The 22863-nt window shown below is 37.3% G+C and overlaps 2 protein-coding genes across 3 annotated transcripts in view; both read right to left on the minus strand.

Annotated features, from left to right (window-relative positions):
• Positions 1-892: 892 nt before the first annotated feature.
• On the minus strand, positions 893-7538 carry LOC107553201 (legumain-like). 2 transcript variants are annotated; one of them, XM_016235344.1, is made up of 14 exons: positions 7452-7538; positions 6485-6644; positions 6229-6326; positions 5746-5827; positions 5566-5648; positions 5223-5298; positions 4682-4744; positions 4517-4583; positions 4313-4431; positions 4085-4174; positions 3251-3460; positions 2441-2611; positions 2293-2360; positions 893-2083 (listed from the first exon to the last, which is right to left on the minus strand). In XM_016235344.1, exons 2-14 carry the CDS (start codon positions 6629-6631, stop codon positions 2041-2043), a joined length of 1317 nt encoding a protein of 438 aa, XP_016090830.1. In that variant the 5' UTR covers positions 6632-6644; positions 7452-7538; the 3' UTR covers positions 893-2040. The 2 variants fall into 2 exon arrangements, with proteins under 2 accessions (XP_016090830.1, XP_016090831.1); XM_016235345.1 differs by having other exon boundaries at positions 6485-6640; positions 7452-7511.
• Positions 7539-9998: 2460 nt separating this feature from the next.
• Positions 9999-22863, minus strand: part of LOC107553174 (pecanex-like protein 1) — a 33928-nt gene continuing 21063 nt past the window's right edge. The window contains exons 9-30 of the mRNA XM_016235306.1: positions 22180-22352; positions 22067-22099; positions 21883-21884; positions 21696-21801; positions 21485-21577; positions 20943-21093; positions 20713-20854; positions 20362-20539; positions 20174-20282; positions 19931-20060; positions 19774-19832; positions 19000-19215; positions 17377-17630; positions 17014-17244; positions 16237-16337; positions 15976-16126; positions 15621-15851; positions 15239-15513; positions 14987-15159; positions 13395-13849; positions 13169-13309; positions 9999-10567 (exon numbers count right to left, since the gene is read on the minus strand). Coding sequence (XP_016090792.1) covers positions 10427-10567; positions 13169-13309; positions 13395-13849; positions 14987-15159; positions 15239-15513; positions 15621-15851; positions 15976-16126; positions 16237-16337; positions 17014-17244; positions 17377-17630; positions 19000-19215; positions 19774-19832; positions 19931-20060; positions 20174-20282; positions 20362-20539; positions 20713-20854; positions 20943-21093; positions 21485-21577; positions 21696-21801; positions 21883-21884; positions 22067-22099; positions 22180-22352 — 3545 coding nt within the window. The 3' untranslated portion in view covers positions 9999-10426. The remainder of the gene's footprint in view (positions 10568-13168; positions 13310-13394; positions 13850-14986; positions 15160-15238; positions 15514-15620; positions 15852-15975; positions 16127-16236; positions 16338-17013; positions 17245-17376; positions 17631-18999; positions 19216-19773; positions 19833-19930; positions 20061-20173; positions 20283-20361; positions 20540-20712; positions 20855-20942; positions 21094-21484; positions 21578-21695; positions 21802-21882; positions 21885-22066; positions 22100-22179; positions 22353-22863) is intronic.

Below are 22863 nucleotides of genomic sequence, written 5' to 3' on the forward strand. Positions count from 1 at the left end.
AATAATAGACTTCACTGTGCTTCTACGCATTGATCAATCCTTTGAAATTTTTTTTTGTATCCATCTCCTGACTTGTGCCTGTCCACAACTTTATCCCAGAGGTCTTTTGAGTGCCTTGCCACCCATAGTTGTTTGCTTCAGTTGCACTACCAAGGACTGAAATGCTGTGCTAATCAAAATGACCACAGCCGATCACAGTTGAAAGTCAAATGGTTTTGTGTTCCAAGAAGGTGATTAGCTACAACTGATTGAGTTTGCAAGCCATTATTAGGAGAGGGCCTGTTTCCAACTATGTCATTCTGTTTTTTTTTCCTGACATGTTGGTGTTTTATCTTTCACTTGGATTTTATAAATTGCACTGAGTAAAATAGAGCTGGATATGCCTTGCCACCCATAGTTGTTTGCTTCAGTTGCACTACCAAGGACTGAAATGCTGTGCTAATCAAAATGACCACAGCCGATCACAGTTGAAAGTCAAATGGTTTTGTGTTCCAAGAAGGTGATTAGCTACAACTGATTGAGTTTGCAAGCCATTTTTAGGAGAGGGCCTGTTTCCAACTATGTCATTCTGTTTTTTTTTCCTGACATGTTGGTGTTTTATCTTTCACTTGGATTTTATAAATTGCACTGAGTAAAATAGAGCTGGATAAAACAAAAACTGTGTCTGTCTTCAATTCAGGCTGCAAAGCAACAACATTTGATTATTGTAAAGGGGGTGATTTTTTTCTATACTCACTGTATATGTATTGCAAATATTCCCTACAACTAATGAGCTTAGATTTGTTTCTATATAATAATTTATTTTAATTTAATTTAATCTAATATAGAAATGAAAATGAGTTCATAGGTTGCTATATGGCATAAAAACCAATGCAATCAAAATGTCCAACTAGTAACGTCTATTTATTTGTCACCAGAATTAAGCTATAACTTGGACTGAAAGAAAATGAAAAAAATACATTCAACAAATTCATACAATTCAGGTGTATTATGACTTTTATAATCAATAACTCACTGCTTAACATTGGCAGTAGTTCAGTGTATTGTTTCACAAAGTATTTAACCCATGTTGTCAGTGCAAAGTCACTTTTCTTACAGAGCTCAAACTCCAGCAAACACTCCTCAAACATTACACCTTCCTTTAGTTCAGTGGTTTGAGGCCTCAAATTATTCTAAACGGAGGGCACTTGACATAATAGCAGAGCCTGACACATTAACCATTACACTAAACACACACACTCATTAACTGCTCAAGCTACAGTTGTTTTCAAGCAGTGATCTCAGTTATTTAAGACACTTCTTGCTATATGTATGACCACAGACATTTAGGTTAGTTTGTATTTTAGTTTAATAGGTATACATTTAGTCCGTAACCAAAGAAAAGCTTCTGTGATTTTACTACAGGAGAGAAATTGGGTATTGTCATGGCTCTGTCAACAAGCAGATAAAAAATAAAATAAAAATCTTATTGCAGCATGTAGTTAAACCTGTCTAGCTAGTGTTTGTTTTACATTGTTCGAATGCATCTGTTCAACATCCTGTAAGATTGGACTTTATTCACTGATCGGAGATTTAAATACTTTGGTTTCCAAACCATGTTAAAATATCTTTTTAATTATGGTGACAGCAACTGAGGTGCAAAAAATTGCAATTGTGTAATTCTAAAGCTGTACTGCCAAAATATCTGTTGGTCTCATTGAGGACGCATCTGAAGGGGGAAAAAAAGAAGAAAAAAAACAACACACACACACACACACACACACACACACAATGAAAAAAATGTTAACGGCCCAAATGGTTTGTCAGGGGTCACTGGGCGGCATCTTAAAGCACATTTCTTTCTTTAAAACAAAATAAAGATCAGTAAAACATCACATTAAAATTTCAGAAGTGCAAATCCTCATTAAAAGGAACATTTTCAAAAAGAGTTTCAAAAAAGTAAAATTTGCATGTGATGATACAGATTTTCCCAACAGTCTGATTCTTTTGTGCAAAGTGTAGTCCATCCAAAAGTCCTCAGTGGCTCACAAGTTCATGTTTCTACTGTCTGAAGTAACACACATCATCCATGGCTGCTGTGATTCTGTGAGAATGGACAGATATGAGATTTAAATAACATAAGATGAGCTTTTCCATTCACATTCTACAACATAACTCACTATCATGGGCAGGGGGTGCTGTTTATAATGGAAGCATACGTCACAGCTTTTATGGTTCAATGTTTACAAAGTTTAGACATCATTATCTAGAGAAAAGACATGGAAGTGGAGAGAGAGAAAAATGTGTTTTTACCTCGGGGCCTGGTATCCTCCCTGACACAGGTTTACTAAAGCATACAGGTGTCTCAGAGCATATTCATACTGCAACAAGAGAGAAAAGATAATCACACACACAGCACAACACAACTAATCATGCAGATGAAAAAGAACAAGGTTCGTACCTCCTGCTGGTGCCAGTTGAAGCAGTGTTTCTTGTAGTGCTTGACAGCAGTTTTGTAACATTCATACTCTGTGAGTTCTTCACGTCCATCCAGGTAATCCTGCACTTCCTCGTTCTCCTGCACCACATGCTCCACGATCTTACGCATGGTGTTACCAAGCAGCTCGCGCACCTACACACGCACACACACAAAATCCATTGTAATATGATAATCTTGACTGAAATCTCTATCACGTACATCACTTGCAGTAAATGTTACAAACACTAACATTTAAAAGTTTGGGGTCAGTAAGAGTTCAGTTTTTGAAAGAAGTATTTTATGCTTACCAAGGCTGCGTTTATTTTATTAAAAATATAGTAAAACCAGCAATACTGTTTATTTAAATATATTTTTAAAAGTAATTAATTTCTGCGATGCCAATGGAGAATTTACAGCAGTCATTACTCCAGTCTTCAGTGTCACTTAATGCTTCAGAAATCATTCTGATTGCTGATCTGGTGCTCAAGAAACATTTCTCATGATTACAAAAAAATGTAAAAAAAATTTCTTCCAGGATTCTTTGTTTAATAGAAAGTTCAAAAGAACATCACTTATTTTAAATAAATCTTTTGTGACATTATAAATGTCTTTACTCGCAGTTGATCAATTTAATTGATCCTTGCTGAATAAAAGTATTCATTTAATTAAAGAAACCTTAAATGACACCATACCATTTGAACGACAAAGTGAATTAACTTTTAACACTTAAAATAAATGAATAAATAAATAATTATTTGTTTAAATTGAGTGGTAAAAAGTAGTTCTTCAAACCTGTAGATGTTCGTGGATTTCTTTCATGTAACCAACAACAGCATTAACGTCATTGGACTTCTGGAGTTTTCTCTTCATGATTGCAAGGGGCACATCAGGGCTGCTCATGAGGTCATGTTCAGTAATCACAGGCAACGACACAGGCTCACGTGCCTTATCAAGACCTTTCGAATTACCCTGGAACACAATCACCTTCATGTGGGACAGCGTCTAAAACACAAACAAACCAAGAGAGTTATATTTGGCAAGTACAGACAGTACTCAGAACAGCATTTTTGCATTTATCAAACGCTTCCTTGTCAATGAACTATACATGACTACAAGTGGAAACTTTCTGAACTAGCCGAGAATGAGACAGATGCTAAACCTCAACTCATGAAGAACCTCACAGCAGATCAATACACATCATATTGTTAATAAACTATTTTTAGGATGCTGCTCACAGTTGCTACAATTTAGAGACCAGACTGATAAGATTTGATTATTTATTCTTTTTTTTTACTTTCTTCCAGTCAGGTTCCAAAATTACATTTTGCAACAGCTGGAATTAGTAAACTATAAAGTTAACAGCCATCAATACTTAAAAGGACATGATTTTGCATTTTATTGATAAAATGAATCATGTCTTTTTTTACCATTTTATATATATATTAGTTCCTGTGACTAACTGCTTTAGCAATTCAGTAATTAATTATTTCACAGCATCATTAATGCTAATCAACCTTGCATTTGGTGCTTGGTAGTGTAAAGACAGTGAGTGTTTTATTAATGGATGTGTTAATGTTTAATATTTATGAAATGTCTTTCACATCTTGGTGTTTGTGAGTGTATTACCTTGTTTCCATACTGCATTACATGGCTGGTGTTGGTTTTGGCCTTTACGATCTTGAACTGTTTGGCCAAAGTCTCTTTGTTCAGATCCTCCTAAAGAAACAAACACACAACACCATTTAAAACGCCTTTCTACAGTCAGACTGCTCATGCTGAATACATGCTCTTTTCTATCTTCTGTCTCTTTGAAGATAGAATCTAAACAAGGTTTGCTGTTAGATGTGTACGAACCACGTCGGAGTCTTCCATCCAGTTGACACTGTACCAGTCTCCCAGGTAGGTGTCTCTGGCCTCGTCATAATAACAGGCATATGAGGACTCATGAGGGTTGGCAGCGGTGGTAGCATAAACTGAGACACACAGAGAGAACACAGCCTGATTTTACGTAGTGTTATATACGCACAGCAGCATGTGTGATGTTAAAGAAAAACTCACCATTAATGTCCACTGGCAGAGGCTTCATCATGGAGCCAGATTCACAAGCTTCAATATACAACACCATCTATGTGGGGGCGACAAAGAATTTATTGAAGAAAAAAAAAAACGAAATTCTAGATTGTATTTTATTAATATTGATAAACAAACACATGTAACAGTCACCTCCTTGTATTTGTTGTTTTGGTGCATGTACTTGATGGTATCCATCAGGTCATCTACAAGAAGCTAAAAACAGAGAAAAGAAGAGGTATGATTTACTGTACGTTTCTAGAGATGAAGCCATCTATGTGACATTTACAACATTCTCATTAATTTATAAACTCATCATGCACAAGGAAGTGAAGCAATAACTCTCCCACCCAATGATCATGCACAATTACCAGAAAAGTTGTCAGTGCAGCAAGTTTTCAATGCAACTCACAAGAGTTAAATGTGTTACTCATTATATGAAATCTTTCTATGTCAGCTGACCTACTGCTTGAGCATCTTCAGTGGGGTGGGGGGTCAAAAGATTTAGACCATCTGGGGTTTTTTGTTAAAAAATTTTTTTCAAATAAACTAATTACTTATGTTGAGTATAGAATTTGTAATGAAATTAGATAAATATATCAAATAGCAGCATTTACAAATGTATACTGTGTGTAAAAAGGATCTGAAAGGATCTGACTCAGCTAAATAACCACAGGAAGCAGAAAATGCTTACATCATCATTAGGGAAGGCCAGCAGACCAGGAGCTCCATGATCAGTGAAGTACACAAACACATGATCATTTGGACCACTGCCAGGAGAAAGAACAAAAAAAATACACTGAAAAAGGAAAGCACGGTATATCACAAGACCTGTTTTCCCACATATCTGCCTCAACATGCACAGAGACAAAAGCAACAGATTTCACAGGGCAAAAAATTTAGTAAGACACTACAATTTATCAAAAGCTAATTTACATTTCAAAACACACACCACCACCAACCCCACCCCCCAAAGAAAAAAAAAACATGCTAATGACCTCTAGCCCCCCTCTGCCACAGTTTTTATGGTAACTTGCCTTTTCAGCACTTTTCCAGAGCCTCCCTTTACACTAGCAGCATCACCTTTCAACACCGCCAGGAAGTTCTGAGGAGTCACGTCCTATATCACAAACACACACACACAATATTAATGAATGGACAGCAAACACACCATTTACCAACTCAAATCTCAGATTCAGAGGTGCACGTTGACTCACATCACCAGTGTAGTCCTTCAGCACTCCTTTGTAAACATCCGTTCCATTGGGTCTGTTTATGATCACTCCTGGAGTAGGGTTACTGGACACAAACAAAAACAGTCATATGAACCTCTGCACCGAAAAGGCTTTTGGTTTTTAAGGAGCAAAACTGGTTATAAACTAATTATAAAAAGCATAACAATTATAAAAAATATTGCAAACAATAATAAAGAAAGACCTCTTTTTCTCCTCTTATCAAACATAGGATAAAATTTAACCACAAAACCATGTGACTAAACCAACTATAACCACAGCTATTTCTTTCATACTTTAATTTAGCTGGAACACCTGACCTACATATGAATTCACAAAAAAGCCACTAAAGCAATAAATGGACTTTGAATATTGTTTTGGACATAGGATGGCATTGGAGTCAAAAAGGTTGAGAACCACTACATTACACTACAACCAATTTGTTTAAATCATACAAGTCATACTCACTCTGTGCTCTGAGCAAGATCGTCATACATCATCACCACAATCTGCTCATCGGGAATTCCATACCTATGGACAATCTGATATGCATGGCACACGTCGGCCTATACACACACACACACACACACACACACACACACACACACACACACACAAATAAAACACAATAAAAATCTAAAAAGACTTCAGATATGACAACTGACTAACAGTTTGGAAAAACCCATGTACTTTTTCCACCTCAAAGATCCAGGTCCACTCTCACCTGGTGTCTGTAATTGTACCAGCCATTCGATCCGGCCACAATGACGACCCAGTGCTTCCCGGTTTCTGGCTGCTCGGCAGGAAAACCACTCACTACCAGCCCCAGGCTTAGGGCGAGACCTAAAACCGCTACTATCTGGAGACTCATCTCTGCGATCTACCTGGAACAGAGATGAAAAATAATCGGAGAAAAACATCATGCTTGCTATTATAAGTTTAAAGATTGTAAATTTCCTTTAAAAGGCATTTTTATTGGTCATACTGCAAAAAGTAGTATGACAATACAGTACTTAACTTAATGACTTTCATTTTGCTAATAATATAATATACCTGTATATTATAATATAGGTATATTGTAAATATCCAACTCACTTTAATTTTCCCTAAGCCTTTATAGTTACACAAATTAGGCAGTGTTGACTTTATCATGTGTCAACACAGGCCCTATATAGAGTCTGTTTACTGTAAGGCAGAGATAAAGCATGAAGTGTGAAATTTTACAATCTGTGATCTATTGAGTGACCTTTTGAGTTAATTTATCAAAAGTTTCACACTATGCTGTACATTTCATATTTACAGAAATAAACCATAGTTAATTAATACAGTTATTGTTACTACTATAAAACCATAAATCTCCTTCCAACAGAATAAGATTCTATCATTTGGTTAGGTTAAATGTCTTATTTAAGATGATAATGGTAGCAAATACTAATTGTGGAAATAAATTACTGTAACTTTAAAAATGACTGTTTACTGAGGTATATTTTTGTAAGTTGTCTCGTAATCATCATATAAACAAGGACATCAGGCTTCAATAATAACACAGGCCATAGGGGGGATTTAAACTGTACTCCTGTTAGCTGAATGTGGTATTTACCCTGGAGTTGATTAATTATATAAACCACAACCAAACAAAATGAGTAGAGTAATTATTAAATAAAAAATAATCGTAGTTTCAATGCTCTTACCTGTTCTGTAGGCGCTGCCCGAGCTGCCTGCACTGGAGCTACTCGACGCTTTATTACACACTATGCTACGAAGACGCAAGCGAAGCAGCCAATCAGCGCAAACGGGCTCCATGCGCCATCCAATCAGCTCAACACGGCTTCGTGCAGCATCCAATCACATTTGACTCCTGGGCGGAGCCTCAACTGACCGCGTGACCAGTCGGTCATGTGCTACGAGTTTGGCTGAAAACAAAACAAGAATAGAGGAAGCTTTTCGAAAATGTAGAAATAAGAGTAATGCTTTGAAGTGGTCTACCATTTGACAAGGAAAGTCGTTATGTACGTTCAGGGGAAATGCCTCAGCTGTTTTAGGGGATTTAATAATTGGTTAGAAAAAGCGTTATTAATAATTTTTACCGAGAAGCCTCAGCATAGATACCTGCCCTTCTTTTTTTTAATCATCTGGGCAGAAAATAATCGAGCACATGATCATGTCATCATGCTATTTCACTACAAAACGCATATTTTTATAGCTGGGTTGATCTCACCTGTTGTGCTGGTTTTACAGGTGTTGTAATAGCAACCAGGAACAGACTATTTTACATGCAATGCTGATACAAATAGACCTGATATTCACTGTTGTTTCAGATCAGGCTATAATGATCTGTACTATTTCTCACTGGTAAATCCTTTCTGCAGCTTCTAAAGTAATCTACCGATACTGATTCTCAACCTTTAGGCAAACTTATTGAGACAATGGTTTAATTATGAATTACACCTGTAAAACTCTAAATTATCGTTCATAATTCTAGATTTAACTTAGATGACAAAAACCTCTGTTCTGGAACTCGCAGATCACTGTGAAACCTTTGACACCAAACATGCTTTTTATCTTAGCAATAAATACACCAGTATTAAGTCCCTTCACTGGGTGTCTAGAATTCGCTGTAAATTCTTCTGCAGGTGTACACATCTGTTGACAGCCACAAACAAGCTTATTCCTCAAAAAGTCCCCTCAATATTTGAATAGACCTTCAAATATCTCTGATATCTATTATCAGAGACCCCATGATAGTCTAAGCTATTTTAAAAAGAACGTGAGAAAAGTTTCATATAATGTAGCATATTTAGCTCAAGAAAAACTATGTCTGGATTACTTACAAAACCCGACTAATAATTGGAACATGAACAATTTATAATAACTTTCCTTCGTTTTTTTTGTTTGTTTGTTTTAAATCACTAAGACACATTTCTCAATACTTAAGTCACTTTTTCAAAACACTGCACTCCATTCAGCTTGGCACAGCAGCAAACTACACTTACCAAAATGCACTAACACTACCAAATCACTTCATTCATGTCTCAAATCAAGTCATCCTTCCATGACACTAACAAAGTTTGTCACCCACAAACAGTTTTTGTCACATAAACACTTATCAAAAGTTTCAAGACATTCATAACTATTTGAATGTCCATTAACTAATGATTTTTAAAGCATTTTATAATAATGCTTCTTAGTTATACATAATGTGTTACCAATATCTGATAAAGCAAATATAAATATCAAAAAGAAATCTATACTCCACAATCAGGAGTGAGGACTTGTTTAGTTTGTTATATTATGAAATTACTCCTTCTGTCACTGTTTCTTAACACAAATTGATAAGAATACTTAAGTGTAATAGGACACCAGTTAAACAGGTTTAGCACACTGTGAAATTTAACATTTTCCCAAAAAGCTCTTTATTTTTTCTATTTTGAGATATCGGCTTTATATACCAATTGCTTTTCGTTATCCTAAAGACATGGTACCGACATATACAGATTATGCCAGTGACCACAGCCAAAGCAATGAATCACTGCACTTAAGTATAAAAACATTAGTGATCAGCAAATGGAGCCATTTCCTTGTTAACCACTCTCTGGTTTGTGTCGTCTCATGGCTATTTTTAAGGGCTTCAACATTCACATGAATATGAGTTCATGCCCCAGATGCATTTCAAGTCATCCTTCTCATAAAAGAATAGCATCAGTCACTTGGGAACAGAACTAAATAATATTTATGCATTGTCTTTATTTGTCCTGTAAATGAAAAACAATATAACAAAATGTAAATACAATAATAAATATTTAAAGCCAAATCTTTTTACAGACACATTTATATATTCATACATAACTACACGTGGTTAAAAACCACTTCTGTTCTCAAGCTAAAGAAATAAATGGCAGAAAAGAATATGTCGATGATTTCGCATTTTGCATTCCAAAGGCATCGGTAACCATGGTGATTCAAACCGTAGAGGAATAAATAAGGTGTGATCTTAGAAAGTAGTGCACAGCTGCAAATCAAAAACAATACAAATCATAGTGCAAGTTAAAGTTTCTCATAACACCTCTCTGTTGTCAAATGAATCCTCAAAAAAACAAGGAAGAAGTATACGAATGACATAAGAGAGCTCTGTATCAGAAGCACCTGCTTCTGTTTTATCATCATCCTCATCGTGATCATCTGTCTGTCTTGGCAGCTAGTAAAAAACAGTCTGTCACATGATTCACTGCATGTCCAGGGCAGCACTGTGCACCTGACTTAATTTGGCAGAAATACAAAATAAAACTTAATTATAGCTGTAATAAAAAAACTCTTCTCTGCGTGTACATCAAGCTCGTTTGTAGTGTTCCCTGTGAGTTTTCATGTGTTTACAGACAGCTGATAGATGCATAGAACCTAAAAAAAACTGAATGAGACCGCAGCTGCTCGTAAAGGAGAGAAAAAGAGAGAGAAGAGTTTACAGGAGCTGATCTCTCATGCAGCATATCTGAGGAACACAAAGCAAGGCAGCTTTCTGTCCAGATTTGAGCAAGTGTGCTTCTTGCAGCGTGTGTGAGTGTGTATGTTCTCCATTTGCACGATTCCCTGGCTTCTTGCGCCCTGATCAGCAGCTGGAAGTGAGCGTGGCCTCATTCTTCCTCTGGCCTGACATTAGATGAGTGTGTCCTCACACTTCTGCCCCCAGTTCAATCACTCCCGTCTCTATAATGGGAACCAGTTTATCATCCACCTGGACCAGCAGGATGGTCTTATCAATGTGAGACCGACTAACCGGATCACGACTGCAAGGCACCCAACGATGAACCACCTATGTAGAGAGAGTGAGTAGTGGGAAATTAGGAAAGGGGGGTGAATATGGGGGGGGAAATGCTTAACTGTCCAAAAATATGGTCCTAAAACATGCTTGAATTCTTAAAAAAAGTATTCTCTTATTTTTTTTTCCTTTTGATTTCGATGTGAAATATGACTTAAAGGGGTCATATGATGCGATTTCAATTTTTCCTTTCTCTTTGGAGTGTTACAAGCTCTTGGTGCATAAAGAAGATCTGTAAAGTTGCAAAGACTAAAGTCTCAAATCCAAAGAGATATTCTTTATAAAAGTTAAGAGTCAACCACGCCTACCTAAAACGGCTCGTTTTAACACGCCCCCACATGTCTACATCACTGCAACGCGTAAAAACACAGTATAAGTCATTATAATCAATAATTATGTCCTCACTGGATGCAACAAATGCCTAGTTTGTAATGGGTTTTATTTGTTTTGTCTCGTCGCACCGGGACACACGGCATCACAGTATGGTATGGGACGTAACATTTCCGTCACACGCTTGAAGAATTCAGCCAATCACAACACACTGGATAGCTGGCCAATCAGAGCACACCTCGCTTTTCAGAACGATGAGCTTTGTAAAAATCGACGCGTTTCAGAAAGGCGGGGCATAGAGGAGAAACAATAATGTACATTATGTGGAAAATAATGTTTTTTTTTTTTTTACCTTAAACTGCATAAACATATTGCATTACACCAAATACACAACATAATGTTCTTTTTAGAAACATCATATGACTCCTTTAAGACTGGACATATTGTTTGGCAGGATTTTTCTGACTCACCCAATAAAAAAATAATTAAAATGGAATCTTTTTTTCCCTTTATTATTATTTTTTGTTTATTTTGCATTAAGCTAATGGGAATTTAGGAAAATATGCTTAATTATAATTTTAAAATATGCAAAGAGCCTATATATTTCTTATTTTTTCCTTTTGATTTTGGTGTGAAATATGACCTGGACAGTGGATATGTTCTTTGACAGGATTTGTCTGACTCACCCAACAAATAATGATGAAAATGGAACTACATTCTTCAATCATCATGCATTTTGGAAATCACCTGTCCCGTGGACCTCCAACTAAGATGGGCTCAGGAAAACTACAGCGACATCTAATGACATCCTAAATCACTCCAGGGGAATGATGCAGCCAAAAGTGTGTGACCCATACAGAAATGTAATATATGACACATATTTACCCTATATCAAGAGTGATATTGCCAAATATGTTTCCTATAAGGCCAGAAATAATTTTCACATAAGTACATTCTCTGGGTAGATGAAGGTATAAGTTTATCTGTAAAATCATATGCTTATATCTATATGATGATTTATATTTAGTATTATGTAGCAACCATTTATGTCAATAATATATATTTTATTTATATATGCAACTTTATTAAAACAACACAGTATATATACAAAAATATGTTTATATATGTTTTGTAATAAATGCATTTAAAACATTTATTTAAAAAACAAACATTTTTGTATGTATGCTGTTTTAATAAAGTTGCATATATAAATAAAAATATATTATTGACAAATAAAGTTGCTACATATATTACCAGCGAAGCCCCACTCTGACATGTAGCGCAGTTGCGCTTCAGACGACCCAAGTTCAAGTCCCGACTCAACCTTTCCCAATCCCATCCCCCTTTCCACCACTTCGCTTCCGGTCTGTCTACACTGGCCTAACACAATAAAGATTTAAAAAACATGTCTATCGTTTATATTTACTTAATACACATACATAAATATACAATAAGTTTATCTGTAAAATCATATGCTAATATCTATATGATGATTTATATTTAGTATTATGTAGCAACCATTTATGTCAATAATATATATTTTATTTATATATGCAACTTTATTAAAACAACATACAGTATATATACAAAAATATGTTTATATATGTTTTGTAATAAATGCATTTAAAACATTTATTTAAAAAACAAACATTTTTGTATGTATGCTGTTTTAATAAAGTTGCATATATAAATAAAAATATATTATTGACAAATAAAGTTGCTACATATATTACCAGCGAAGCCCCACTCTGACATGTAGCGCAGTTGCGCTTCAGACGACCCAAGTTCAAGTCCCGACTCAACCTTTCCCAATCCCATCCCCCTTTCCACCACTTCGCTTCCGGTCTGTCTACACTGGCCTAACACAATAAAGATTTAAAAAACATGTCTATCGTTTATATTTACTTAATACACATACATAAATATACATACTTGTATGGGCTAGATATATAAGTTAATATATGAAATTGTTCCAATTTCTTTTTACTTCATACAACAATATATTTTATATGGAAATGTAATACGTGAAAATATATTACATTTGGTTTTTTTAAAAACATTTTTCATTTAGCATTAATTTATTTTTATTTCTGTTTTAGTAATTTTAGTATTTAGTATTATTTTAAGACAATATTTTTAATTTTAGTTTTTTTTTTTTTTACTTCACTTTATTTATATATTTTATTTCAATTACAATAATTTTCTTTCATTTCAATTTCAAAAATTTCAGTTAACAATAACAACACTGGTGTGTGATATACTCACGTGACCCTCCATGCCTTCTAGGGGACTCCAGTCCCTCCAGAAGTTGCGTCCAGATCTTAGTCTCATGCTCTCATCTGGCCACACCAGCTCCTTCCTCTTGGGATGATTCATTACATCCAACACCTGACTCACATCCACAATCTACACACGATACATGCATATGCTTCATTATAAGATCAAATTTCACACATTTAAAGGGCCAAATACGAGAAATCCAGACGCTCACCTGCACCCTGTAGGAGATGTCATCCCTTCTCAGACAGGACAGCGAGGGATTGTAATGATGATGGTGGATGTAGTGAAGATGATGGTGGGGGTGAGGATGGTTGTCCGTCCCCAGCCCTAAGGCTTCGTTTCCCAGCAGGCTGGCGAGTGTGTGGGTGTGTCGTTTGCAAGGCGGGATGGAGTGGGCGGAGAGGGAGCTGGAGGGGCCGGGCGGGTCGGGGTTGGCGGCTGAGGCGTTGGTGCCCAGCCGGAGTTGGAGGGAGGTTGGCAGCGTGCGGAGAGAAAGCTGACTGCTGGAGGAACGTCTGCAGGGCTCCAGACCCGTCACAGACGTGCGGAGTGAAGACTGGCGGCTGCTGCTGTGACGATATGAGGACGACTGACTGATGACAGACGCACGAGCAGGAGACTGACGAACCAAACCAGACTGGACAGACTGAGAACTCTGACTCATACCTAAAGAGAGAGAGAGACTGTAGGTTACTTTCTTTCCTATCTATCTATGCATTTTTATCTTTTCATCTTTCCATCAATCTATCCATCAGTCCATCCATCCATCTATTTATCTATCTATCTATCCATCCTTTCATACGTTTATTTATCGTTTTATCTATCTACCCATGCATCCATTCATTAATCTATTTATCAATCAGTCTATCCATCCATTTAAACATCAATCCATTTATCTATCCATCAGTCAATCGATCCATTAGTTTATCTATCTTTTTATCCATCCATCCATCCATCAGTCTGTCCAATCCATTAATCTATCTATCAGTCCATCCATCTGCTTATCTATCATCCATCAATCTGTTTTTTTTTAAAATCTTTTTACACATCCATCCACCCATCAGTCTATCCATCCATCCATTTATCTAAATGTCTGTTCAACAAGATTTAAATTAAGCCTAAATAAAACTTCACAATCCTTCAACTTTTTACAACGCATTGTCACGCTCACCATCAAATTTAAAGTCTGTCCAATCCATTAATCTATCTATCAGTCCATCCATCTGCTTATCTATCATCCATCAATCTGTTTTTTTAAAAAATCTTTTTACACATCCATCCACCCATCAGTCTATCCATCCATCCATTTATCTAAATGTCTGTTCAACAAGATTTAAATTAAGCCTAAATAAAACTTCACAATCCTTCAACTTTTTACAACGCATTGTCACGCTCACCATCAAATTTAACTGAACTTGAGCAGTTCTGCAAAGAAGAGTGGGCAAATATTGCAAAGTCTGGATGTGCAAAATTAGTAGAGTCATCTCCCAACAGACTAAAGGCTGTAAATAAAGCAAAAGGTAGTTCAACAAAGTACTGACTCAAGGGTCTTATCCTTTTTCCAACTCAGTGATTCTGTTTTTACATTTTTTTCTGACATGTTGGAGTTATATCTTTCACTTGGATGTTATAAGTTGCACTGAGTAAATACAGCTGGATAAAACAAAAACTGTGTCCGTCTTCAGGCTGCAAAGCAACAAAATTTAATTATTTTAAAGGGGGTTGATTCTTTTCTATACCCATTGTATATGCAAATTATACAGTAAACGTGCGTGTGTACAACCAGCAAGTGACTGTGTTTACCCAGAGAATGATGTGTGTAAGCGTGCAGTGCTGTGGGTCCTGAGCTGTGCTGGGAATCACTCGCTGCTGTCCCAGAATTCCCAGAATTCCCACTGCCACATGACAAGCCACCCGCATCACAATCTTCAACATTCCCGCCACTGTTACAGCCAGCGCCGCAACCCTTACGCAGTCTGCAGTGAGAAAGATGAGCGTCATTATTATTATAATCAAAACATGTAAATTCTCATTCATTCAACCACACACACAAACCTGTGCCACGTGTTGACGATAAAGTTTCGTATGTTGGCAATGCTGATTGGTCCTCCCAGAATGCGTCTTAGCTGTGGGTGTGTATTACAGTAAGATGTTGTCAGGGGTGACACATAGATGGGGTATCCGATTGGCTGGTCGCATGAAGAGTTTATCATGTTGCGTAGTGCTTGCTTGGCATTCTGGATGCTTCCACGCTCCGGGTTTCGGTTCCGCAAAAACACCAATTCCTGCTGCTGTCCTGCCCACAGGCCGCGTACACACTCCTTATTCACCTAAGAACATGCATATATGGAAAATCATTTACATGCTAATAAAATAAGTTGTCTTTTCCCTGTCAGTCTACTTTCTTCCATTTTATCCTGTCTTTTTTGTTGCTCACTTTTATGACCCTGAAGCTGAGGTAGCGTCTGTTAAGCATGATGATCTTGTATTCGTTGGTCCCTTCGTCCAACACATGTCTAAGGGCGAGCAGAGAGGGAGAGTTGGACAGGACAGCACTGCGCCAGGCCGGGTCACCCTCATGAGCAATCACCAGTGTCTGCTCGTGTGACGATATCGCCTCAAACAACACAGATGATTCCTCATACTCATCAGGGGAGGTGAAGTGATCCTGCAGAGAGAGTTTAACTCTGGTTAAAATACGACCCAAAAGAATAAAATAATACAAGTCATATTTTAAATGAGACACAGAAAACAGATGACATTAATAGTTGTTTCAGACACAAATGTCTCACCTGGTGCAGTTTAAGTGACATGCGAATTCCAGGGACAACCACCTTTCTCAGCAGTTCCATGTCAGTAAAGATCCATTCGTCTCTTACAGATGAGATCCGGAAATCTCCCTTAAACAATGCATGCAACCCATACAGGAAAGACTCCAGATTACTGTAAACACACAAACAGACACCATTAGAACAAACAAACTGCAAAATAATGTCTTCATAACAAGCTTTTTGGAAAAACTCCAGCACAGTAAAGGATTTTTGCTCCCCCACCTGGACATATGGTGAGATGCAGTTCCCAGAGCTCTCCTTCCCAAAACACACAGGCCGTAACACAACAAAACCAACAGAGAGTCTTTCTCACTGTCCAGTGGCTGAAAGAAATAGAGAGAGACAGCAGTAAGGTAAAAAGTTTGTTTACTAACATTACAGTTCAAAAGTTTGGGGTCAGTATGATTTTTTTCATTTCTTTTTTTTCTGAAAGAATTAATACTTTTATACAGCAAGGATGCATTCAACGTAAAAAAACATTTAAAAACGCTGTTTCTTAACTTTCTAATGATAAATGGATCCTTAAAAAACATGTCACGGTTTCCTTATAATAGTAATAAATGTTTCTTGAGCAGCAAATCAAGCATATTAGAATGATTTCTGAAAGGGATAGTTCACCTTCAGTTGCTGGTCCCATAGACTTGCATAGTGTTTTTTTTCCATACTATGGAAGTCAATGGGGACCAGCAACTGAAGGTGAACTATCCCTTGAAGGATCATGTGACACTGAGACAAATCAGCTCTGTAGTCACAGGAATAAATTACATTTTAAAATATATTAAAACAGAAAACAGGTATTTTAAACTGCAATAATATTTAACAGTATTACTGTTTTTTTGTTGTTGTTGTTGTTGATCAGTTAAATGGAGTCTTGGTGAGAATCAGACTTACAAACTTACAAAAAAACTTTACAAACACCAAACTTTTAAAAGGTAGTGTAGACTACTTTTCACTCATCAGCTTTTAACATATTCATCAGACATGTTTGTGTGGCTTTACCTTCTCTCTCCGTGAGTTGCAGTACTGGATCCAGCTGAGGTAGACAGAGCAGAAACTGTCTCTGGAGATTCCAGCCAGTCTGTGGTCATAATCTTCATCAATATTGGGGTTAAAAGTCGGATCCAAGTCAACATAGTTTCGCTCTCCGCAGCTCTTCAAGCCCTCAAGAAGGGCTTCGTTTGCCAGCCACTCCTCCAGTTTAGGAGATGCAATGACATAATAAATGATGCCCTACAAACATACAAACACACATAAATAATAAACAAATGATTTTAAACAATTTCAGGGCATTATTTTTTTTAACTTGCCTAGCCAATAATCAAAAGAGCAGTTTGGTACAGGGTTGGAAGGTTGTCTGCTGACCTTAACGTAGTAGGTGGTGAGGATTCGCCGCAGATCAAACACCTGCAGCATAGATGCGGCACTGTTATCGGTGATGCTGTAGCCCTCCAGGGCGTATTTAGTGACCAGAACCTCCCAGGCCAGCCAGCGCTGTCCGAATGCAGCATTGAAGGACAGCAGATGGGGGAGATGACCGGGCTCACAGCAACAACAGCTTTCATCTTCTTCGACTCCCTCTGTTATCGCCTCCACCTCCCTCTGCTGGCAATACGTCCCTGAGATAGAGAGAGGAAAAGAAAGGAGACAGAATCTTTTAACTAGACTAGACTCATATAATCCTTTCAAAATTAATAACTCATTTAAAATGTTATAAATGGTCTGTTTTGCTACACTGCATGAAGATATATAAATGATCTCTCTTACGAATGGTCACCTCCTCAAATCTCAGTAACCACACCCCCACCAAGTTGCTGAATACTAAATAGGCTAGGCATTGTAAATCTGGGCAGTTATGTTAATGTGCTCATGGTTGTAACATTACTAACTTATTGATTTCTGAATGACCTGTTTTTGCGGCTTAATATTTACAAATGGTTTGGGTGGATTGGGGAGAGAGCTTTAATTTCTAAATTTAGAGAACAGTGAACCATTTCATTTAAAAAGAGCAAGCAAAATCCTGTTTTTACCTAATATTTTACAATTTCAAGAACTATAACGGTCAGAACTTACTCTGCTGTTCAAAAGTTTGGGGTCTATAATACTTTTTCATGTTTTTGAAAGAAGTGTCTTATGATCACCTTTGTTTTCTTTTTTTTTACCAAAATACAGTAAAAAAACAACAACAAAAAAACAGTAATTCTGTGAAATATTTTTACATTTTAAAATGATTGTTTTGTATTTGAATATATTTTAAAAATGTAGTTTATTACTGTGATGGCAAAGCTGAATTTTCAGCATCATTACTCCAGTCTTCAGTGTCACATGATCCTTCAGAAATAATTATAATATGCCAATTTCATGCTCAAGAAACATTTTTCTTATTTTGTTATTATGTTGAAAACAGTTGTACTGCTTAATATTTGTGTGGAAATCATGATACATTTTTTCAGGATTCTTTGATGAATAGAAAGCTCAAAAGAAAATAATTTGTTTGAAATATTAACATTACAATTTTGTAACATTATAAATATCTTTACTTACATTTTTTATCAATTTAATACATCTGTAATGAATAAAAGTATTAATTTCTTTAAAAAAAAGTAAAAAAAAAACTTACTGACTCAATTTCAATTTCTCATTTAGTCTCTCTCTCCTTAGCTTTTTCTCTCCTCACCTCTAAACTCAAGTCCTCTGAGCTGGAAGGTGATGAGGCCATTGCCAATCTCAACAAGGTGAACGAGAGCATTGAGGTAATCAGATGCCAGGATGAAGCAGTCTCCGATGCCGTAGTTTCCCCAGCGGCCCAGCTGCAGGTCTCCACATTTGTAACATTATAAATATCTTTACTTTCATTTTTTATCAATTTAATACATCTGTAATGAATAAAAGTATTAATTTCTTAAAAAAAAACTAAAAAAAAAAACTTACTGACTCAATTTCAATTTCTCATTTAGTCTCTCTCTCCTTAGCTTTTTCTCTCCTCACCTCTAAACTCAAGTCCTCTGAGCTGGAAGGTGATGAGGCCATTGCCAATCTCAACAAGGTGAACGAGAGCATTGAGGTAATCAGATGCCAGGATGAAGCAGTCTCCGATGCCGTAGTTTCCCCAGCGGCCCAGCTGCAGGTCTCCACACAGAGAATGCTGCAGGGAACGCGTCAAATGCTCATAGAAGATGGAGTTCAAGTTATTATCATCTGAACCTGACAACATGAGGGATGAGAAGAGATGCCACATGTCACACAAATCTAGAACACCACAGGCAAGAAACTAAATTAAGAATGATTTTACATTTACAACAGACATGTATGTAGTTGTACCTGGGTTTCTGTCAAGCTGCGAAGCAAGTCTAGTGTTGGAGTGATCAACTCGCTTAGTACTAAAACACAAAAATTCAACTTTAATCTTATAAATGCTTTGGGCTGGGGTAAAAAGGCAAAAGGAAACAGGAGATACTGATATTCAAGAGTGTCTTACTTGTATTCTCTCTCCCAAAAGCGCACAGGTCGTACGTACGAGCTGATGAAGATGGCACTGCCAAGAAAAGGGTTTAATGGAGTGGAGAACTCTCCACACAGAGAATGCTGCAGGGAACGTGTCAAATGCTCATAGAAGATGGAGTTCAAGTTATTATCATCTGAACCTGACAACATGAGGGATGAGAAGAGATGCCACATGTCACACAAATCTAGAACACCACAGGCAAGAAACTAAATTAAGAATGATTTTACATTTACAACAGACAATGTATGTAGTTGTACCTGGGTTTCTGTCAAGCTGCGAAGCAAGTCTAGTGTTGGAGTGATCAACTCGCTTAGTACTAAAACACAAAAATTCAACTTTAATCTTACAAATGCTTTGGGCTGGGGTAAAAAGGCAAAAGGAAACAGGAGATACTGATATTCAAGAGTGTCTTACTTGTATTCTCTCTCCCAAAAGCGCACAGGTCGTACGTACGAGCTGATGAAGATGGCACTGCCAAGAAAAGGGTTTAATGGAGTGGAGAACACTGCAGACACAATGGCCTGTACGAACAACATGGCAGAGTCTGGAGGGGACCAAGTCAAGGAAGAACAGCAAGAAACAACAAGAAAGACACCTGAATTTGACAAAGCCTGTAAACTATGTTAAATCTAAAACACGCTTGTGTGTTCAGGATACGTGGCACTGCAAACGGCTGGGCGAAGGCATGGAAGGCAGAGCCCCAGGTAATCTGCCAGGGCGCGATGTAGGTATAAACAAACTTCAACTTATAAAAGAGCTCCCATAACTACAAAACACAACACATCACACAGTTATACAATAGAACTTCTGAAAGAGTAAAAGATGCTATAGGAATTAGGACTGACCTTGCTGAAAACGATGGACATAACGAAAAGGTCCAGCAGCAATGTCTCGGAAAACTGCCGGTAATCAAATGTGAAGAACAGGACCGTGAAGAGGACAGTGACATACTGATATGTTGGACTACTGAAGGAAGAACGCAGCAGCTTCAGCCCAGCGATGGTTATCACTAGAGCCCCGACCCTGAGAGAGAGAATGAATTAATTGACTGCTTGTAAATAATAGCGTAGAACAATGTTGAGCTATTACACAATGATCTGGTGCAGACAGTCAATCAGTTAGTCGATAAAAAAAACACAGTAACGCTGAATGTAAGGAAATAAGACAGCAGGTCAGATAGAAGAGGTAATACAGACTCTGTGTTTAGTTTCCTGGGGCTGGCGAGCTCCTGTGCGCTGCCACTCATCTCATTAAGCACAATGAGTGGATAGAGGATGTTTTTCTCCACAAACAGCAGCCACACATGTGTACGCTCAAACCACATCACATGGGCGGCACCTGCACACAGAAAACACACGCTTAAGTACTGTTCATGCTAACCGAGTCCCAGCAGAACAAAGAGTGTTATCTTTACAGGATCACTTACCCCGGATCTCAAACTGATAGTACTCCCTGGTTTTGAGCAGCGGGTGTGAGAAGCAGTACCAGGGTAACTGCTTCCTCATCTGGGGCAACAGGTAGTGAGTTAACAGCCCTACTGCCCCAACCAGACCGTACAGAACATAGCTCAAAAAAGGCTAGAAAAGAGGAAAGAGGGACAAGAAGAGTCAAGAACTGCCTATTTATTATCCTTTGGATATTTCACTACAGTTTTATTCGGACAGCTATTACAATTTAAAATAACTGTTTTCCATTTTAATATATTTTTTAATTGTAATTTATTTCTGTGATGGCAAAGCTGAATTTTCAGCAGTCATTACTCCAGTCTTCAGTGTCACATGATCACATGATTTCTTAATATTACCAATGTTTCAAACAGTTGTGCTGCTATAATATATCGCCCAGCTCTAGTAGAACATATTTTAATATCGCCATGTATCGATTATCAGCCACACAAATGATAATTATCAGCATATCCATATTGGACAAAATTTTAACATTGCTGCATTACTAATCATAGTGTTTTACCTGTAAGGCAATGAAGACAGTGCTGACGTGAATAGCGAAATACAGGACAGCAATGACAACACACACAATCACATCTGACTGTAGTCTGTCATTCTGTAGCCAGAGAGAAAGAGAGAGACACAGATGCATCATTCAAGACAGAAGAGAGCATTTGTGTCTATTTAGATCTGTTTGTATCTATGTTTGAGAGATTTATGTGTACATTACTCACCACAGAGCTGCGGAGTTTCTCTGGTAAAGGATCCTCAACTTCAGAAAGGGGATCCTCTGGATTTTTCTCTTTCACATTAGGGAAGACCTTTGATTGCACTAACGAACTATACAAACACAAGATAATATTTAAATTCAGAAAATTCAAACTAACTACTGTGCAATCAAAGAATAAAAGGCCCTTAAACTCCTTAAAATTCATACAGGTTTGGAACAAATTAAGGGTGATTAAATGATGACAGAACTTTCATTTTTGGGTGAACCATCCCTTTAATCACCGCAATTATCCCATTTATTTTTCCACCAAATTTACATGCTTTTAGCTCATTGTAATGAAGTGTGTTATTGTATTTGAATGTGTGTGTTACTCACATGTCGGGGTGATGAAGAGTCGGGTTGGACACTCTGATTGAAGAACAGAAAGACAAATTTTTATTAAAAATTATTCATTATTGGTATGGTTTTGAAAAGTGTGTGATTCTCACCTTCAGCAATGAGTACTGGCAACTGGCAATAACGAGGCAGAACTGAAAGACCCAAATGTCAGTGAAGAACCCATTAACTAGCAGCACAGAACCCAGGAAGGCCACGAGAACCGCCAGAGCCACTGAGAGCACATTCTCCAGCTCATGCAGGTCACATGCACACTTCAGCAGATCTCAACTGATCAACTGGATTCAACTAAGTTTGCAAGGTTTGTGAAATAAAATTTTCATTAGCCATTCAAAGATTTGTTTAAATGATGGCAAACGATAAAGTATTGTAATGTTTGCCTTTCCATTACTAATAATATAAAAGCAATCGTTATAATACTTTTTGTATACATTTTAATTCCTTTGTTTAACAGTTCTATCGTATTATTAGACAGACTTTTATCCGTATTAGACAGAACTGGTAACAACGACGGGGAACAAGAGGGAGAATGTGAGCACTGTGTGTGCTCAGGCGATGCCGCTCACAGCGTCGTCAAAATAAAAGTCCCGTCTCGAACGCATCGGCCAAACAGAAAAACTTATCAGCCGATGCCGATATTTGAAAAATGCCAAATATCTTGCCGATATATCGGCCGGCCACTAGCACCAAGTAAAGTTTTCAGAACAACAAGACCTCAATCTTGCAAGGCAGATGCCAACAAAACTAGATCACTCTCATTGTAATCAGGAAAGCTG

The sequence above is a fragment of the Sinocyclocheilus grahami genome, unplaced genomic scaffold, assembly GCF_001515645.1.
Source record: "Sinocyclocheilus grahami isolate Dianchi unplaced genomic scaffold, SAMN03320097.WGS_v1.1 scaffold466.1, whole genome shotgun sequence".
NCBI classification, from domain to species: domain Eukaryota; kingdom Metazoa; phylum Chordata; class Actinopteri; order Cypriniformes; family Cyprinidae; genus Sinocyclocheilus; species Sinocyclocheilus grahami.

Bases quoted from the DNA above. Each gene is read 5' to 3' on its own strand.
- LOC107553201 (XM_016235344.1), bottom strand. From the start codon at position 6,631: ATGAGTCTCCAGATAGTAGCGGTTTTAGGTCTCGCCCTAAGCCTGGGG. The intron at 5,828-6,228 runs GTGAGTATGACT...GTTTGTGTCCAG, and splicing joins GATCTTGCTCAGAGCACAGA to TAACCCTACTCCAGGAGTGA. The intron at 2,612-3,250 runs GTTTGAAGAACT...GTGCGTGTGTAG, and splicing joins AAATCCACGAACATCTACAG to GTGCGCGAGCTGCTTGGTAA.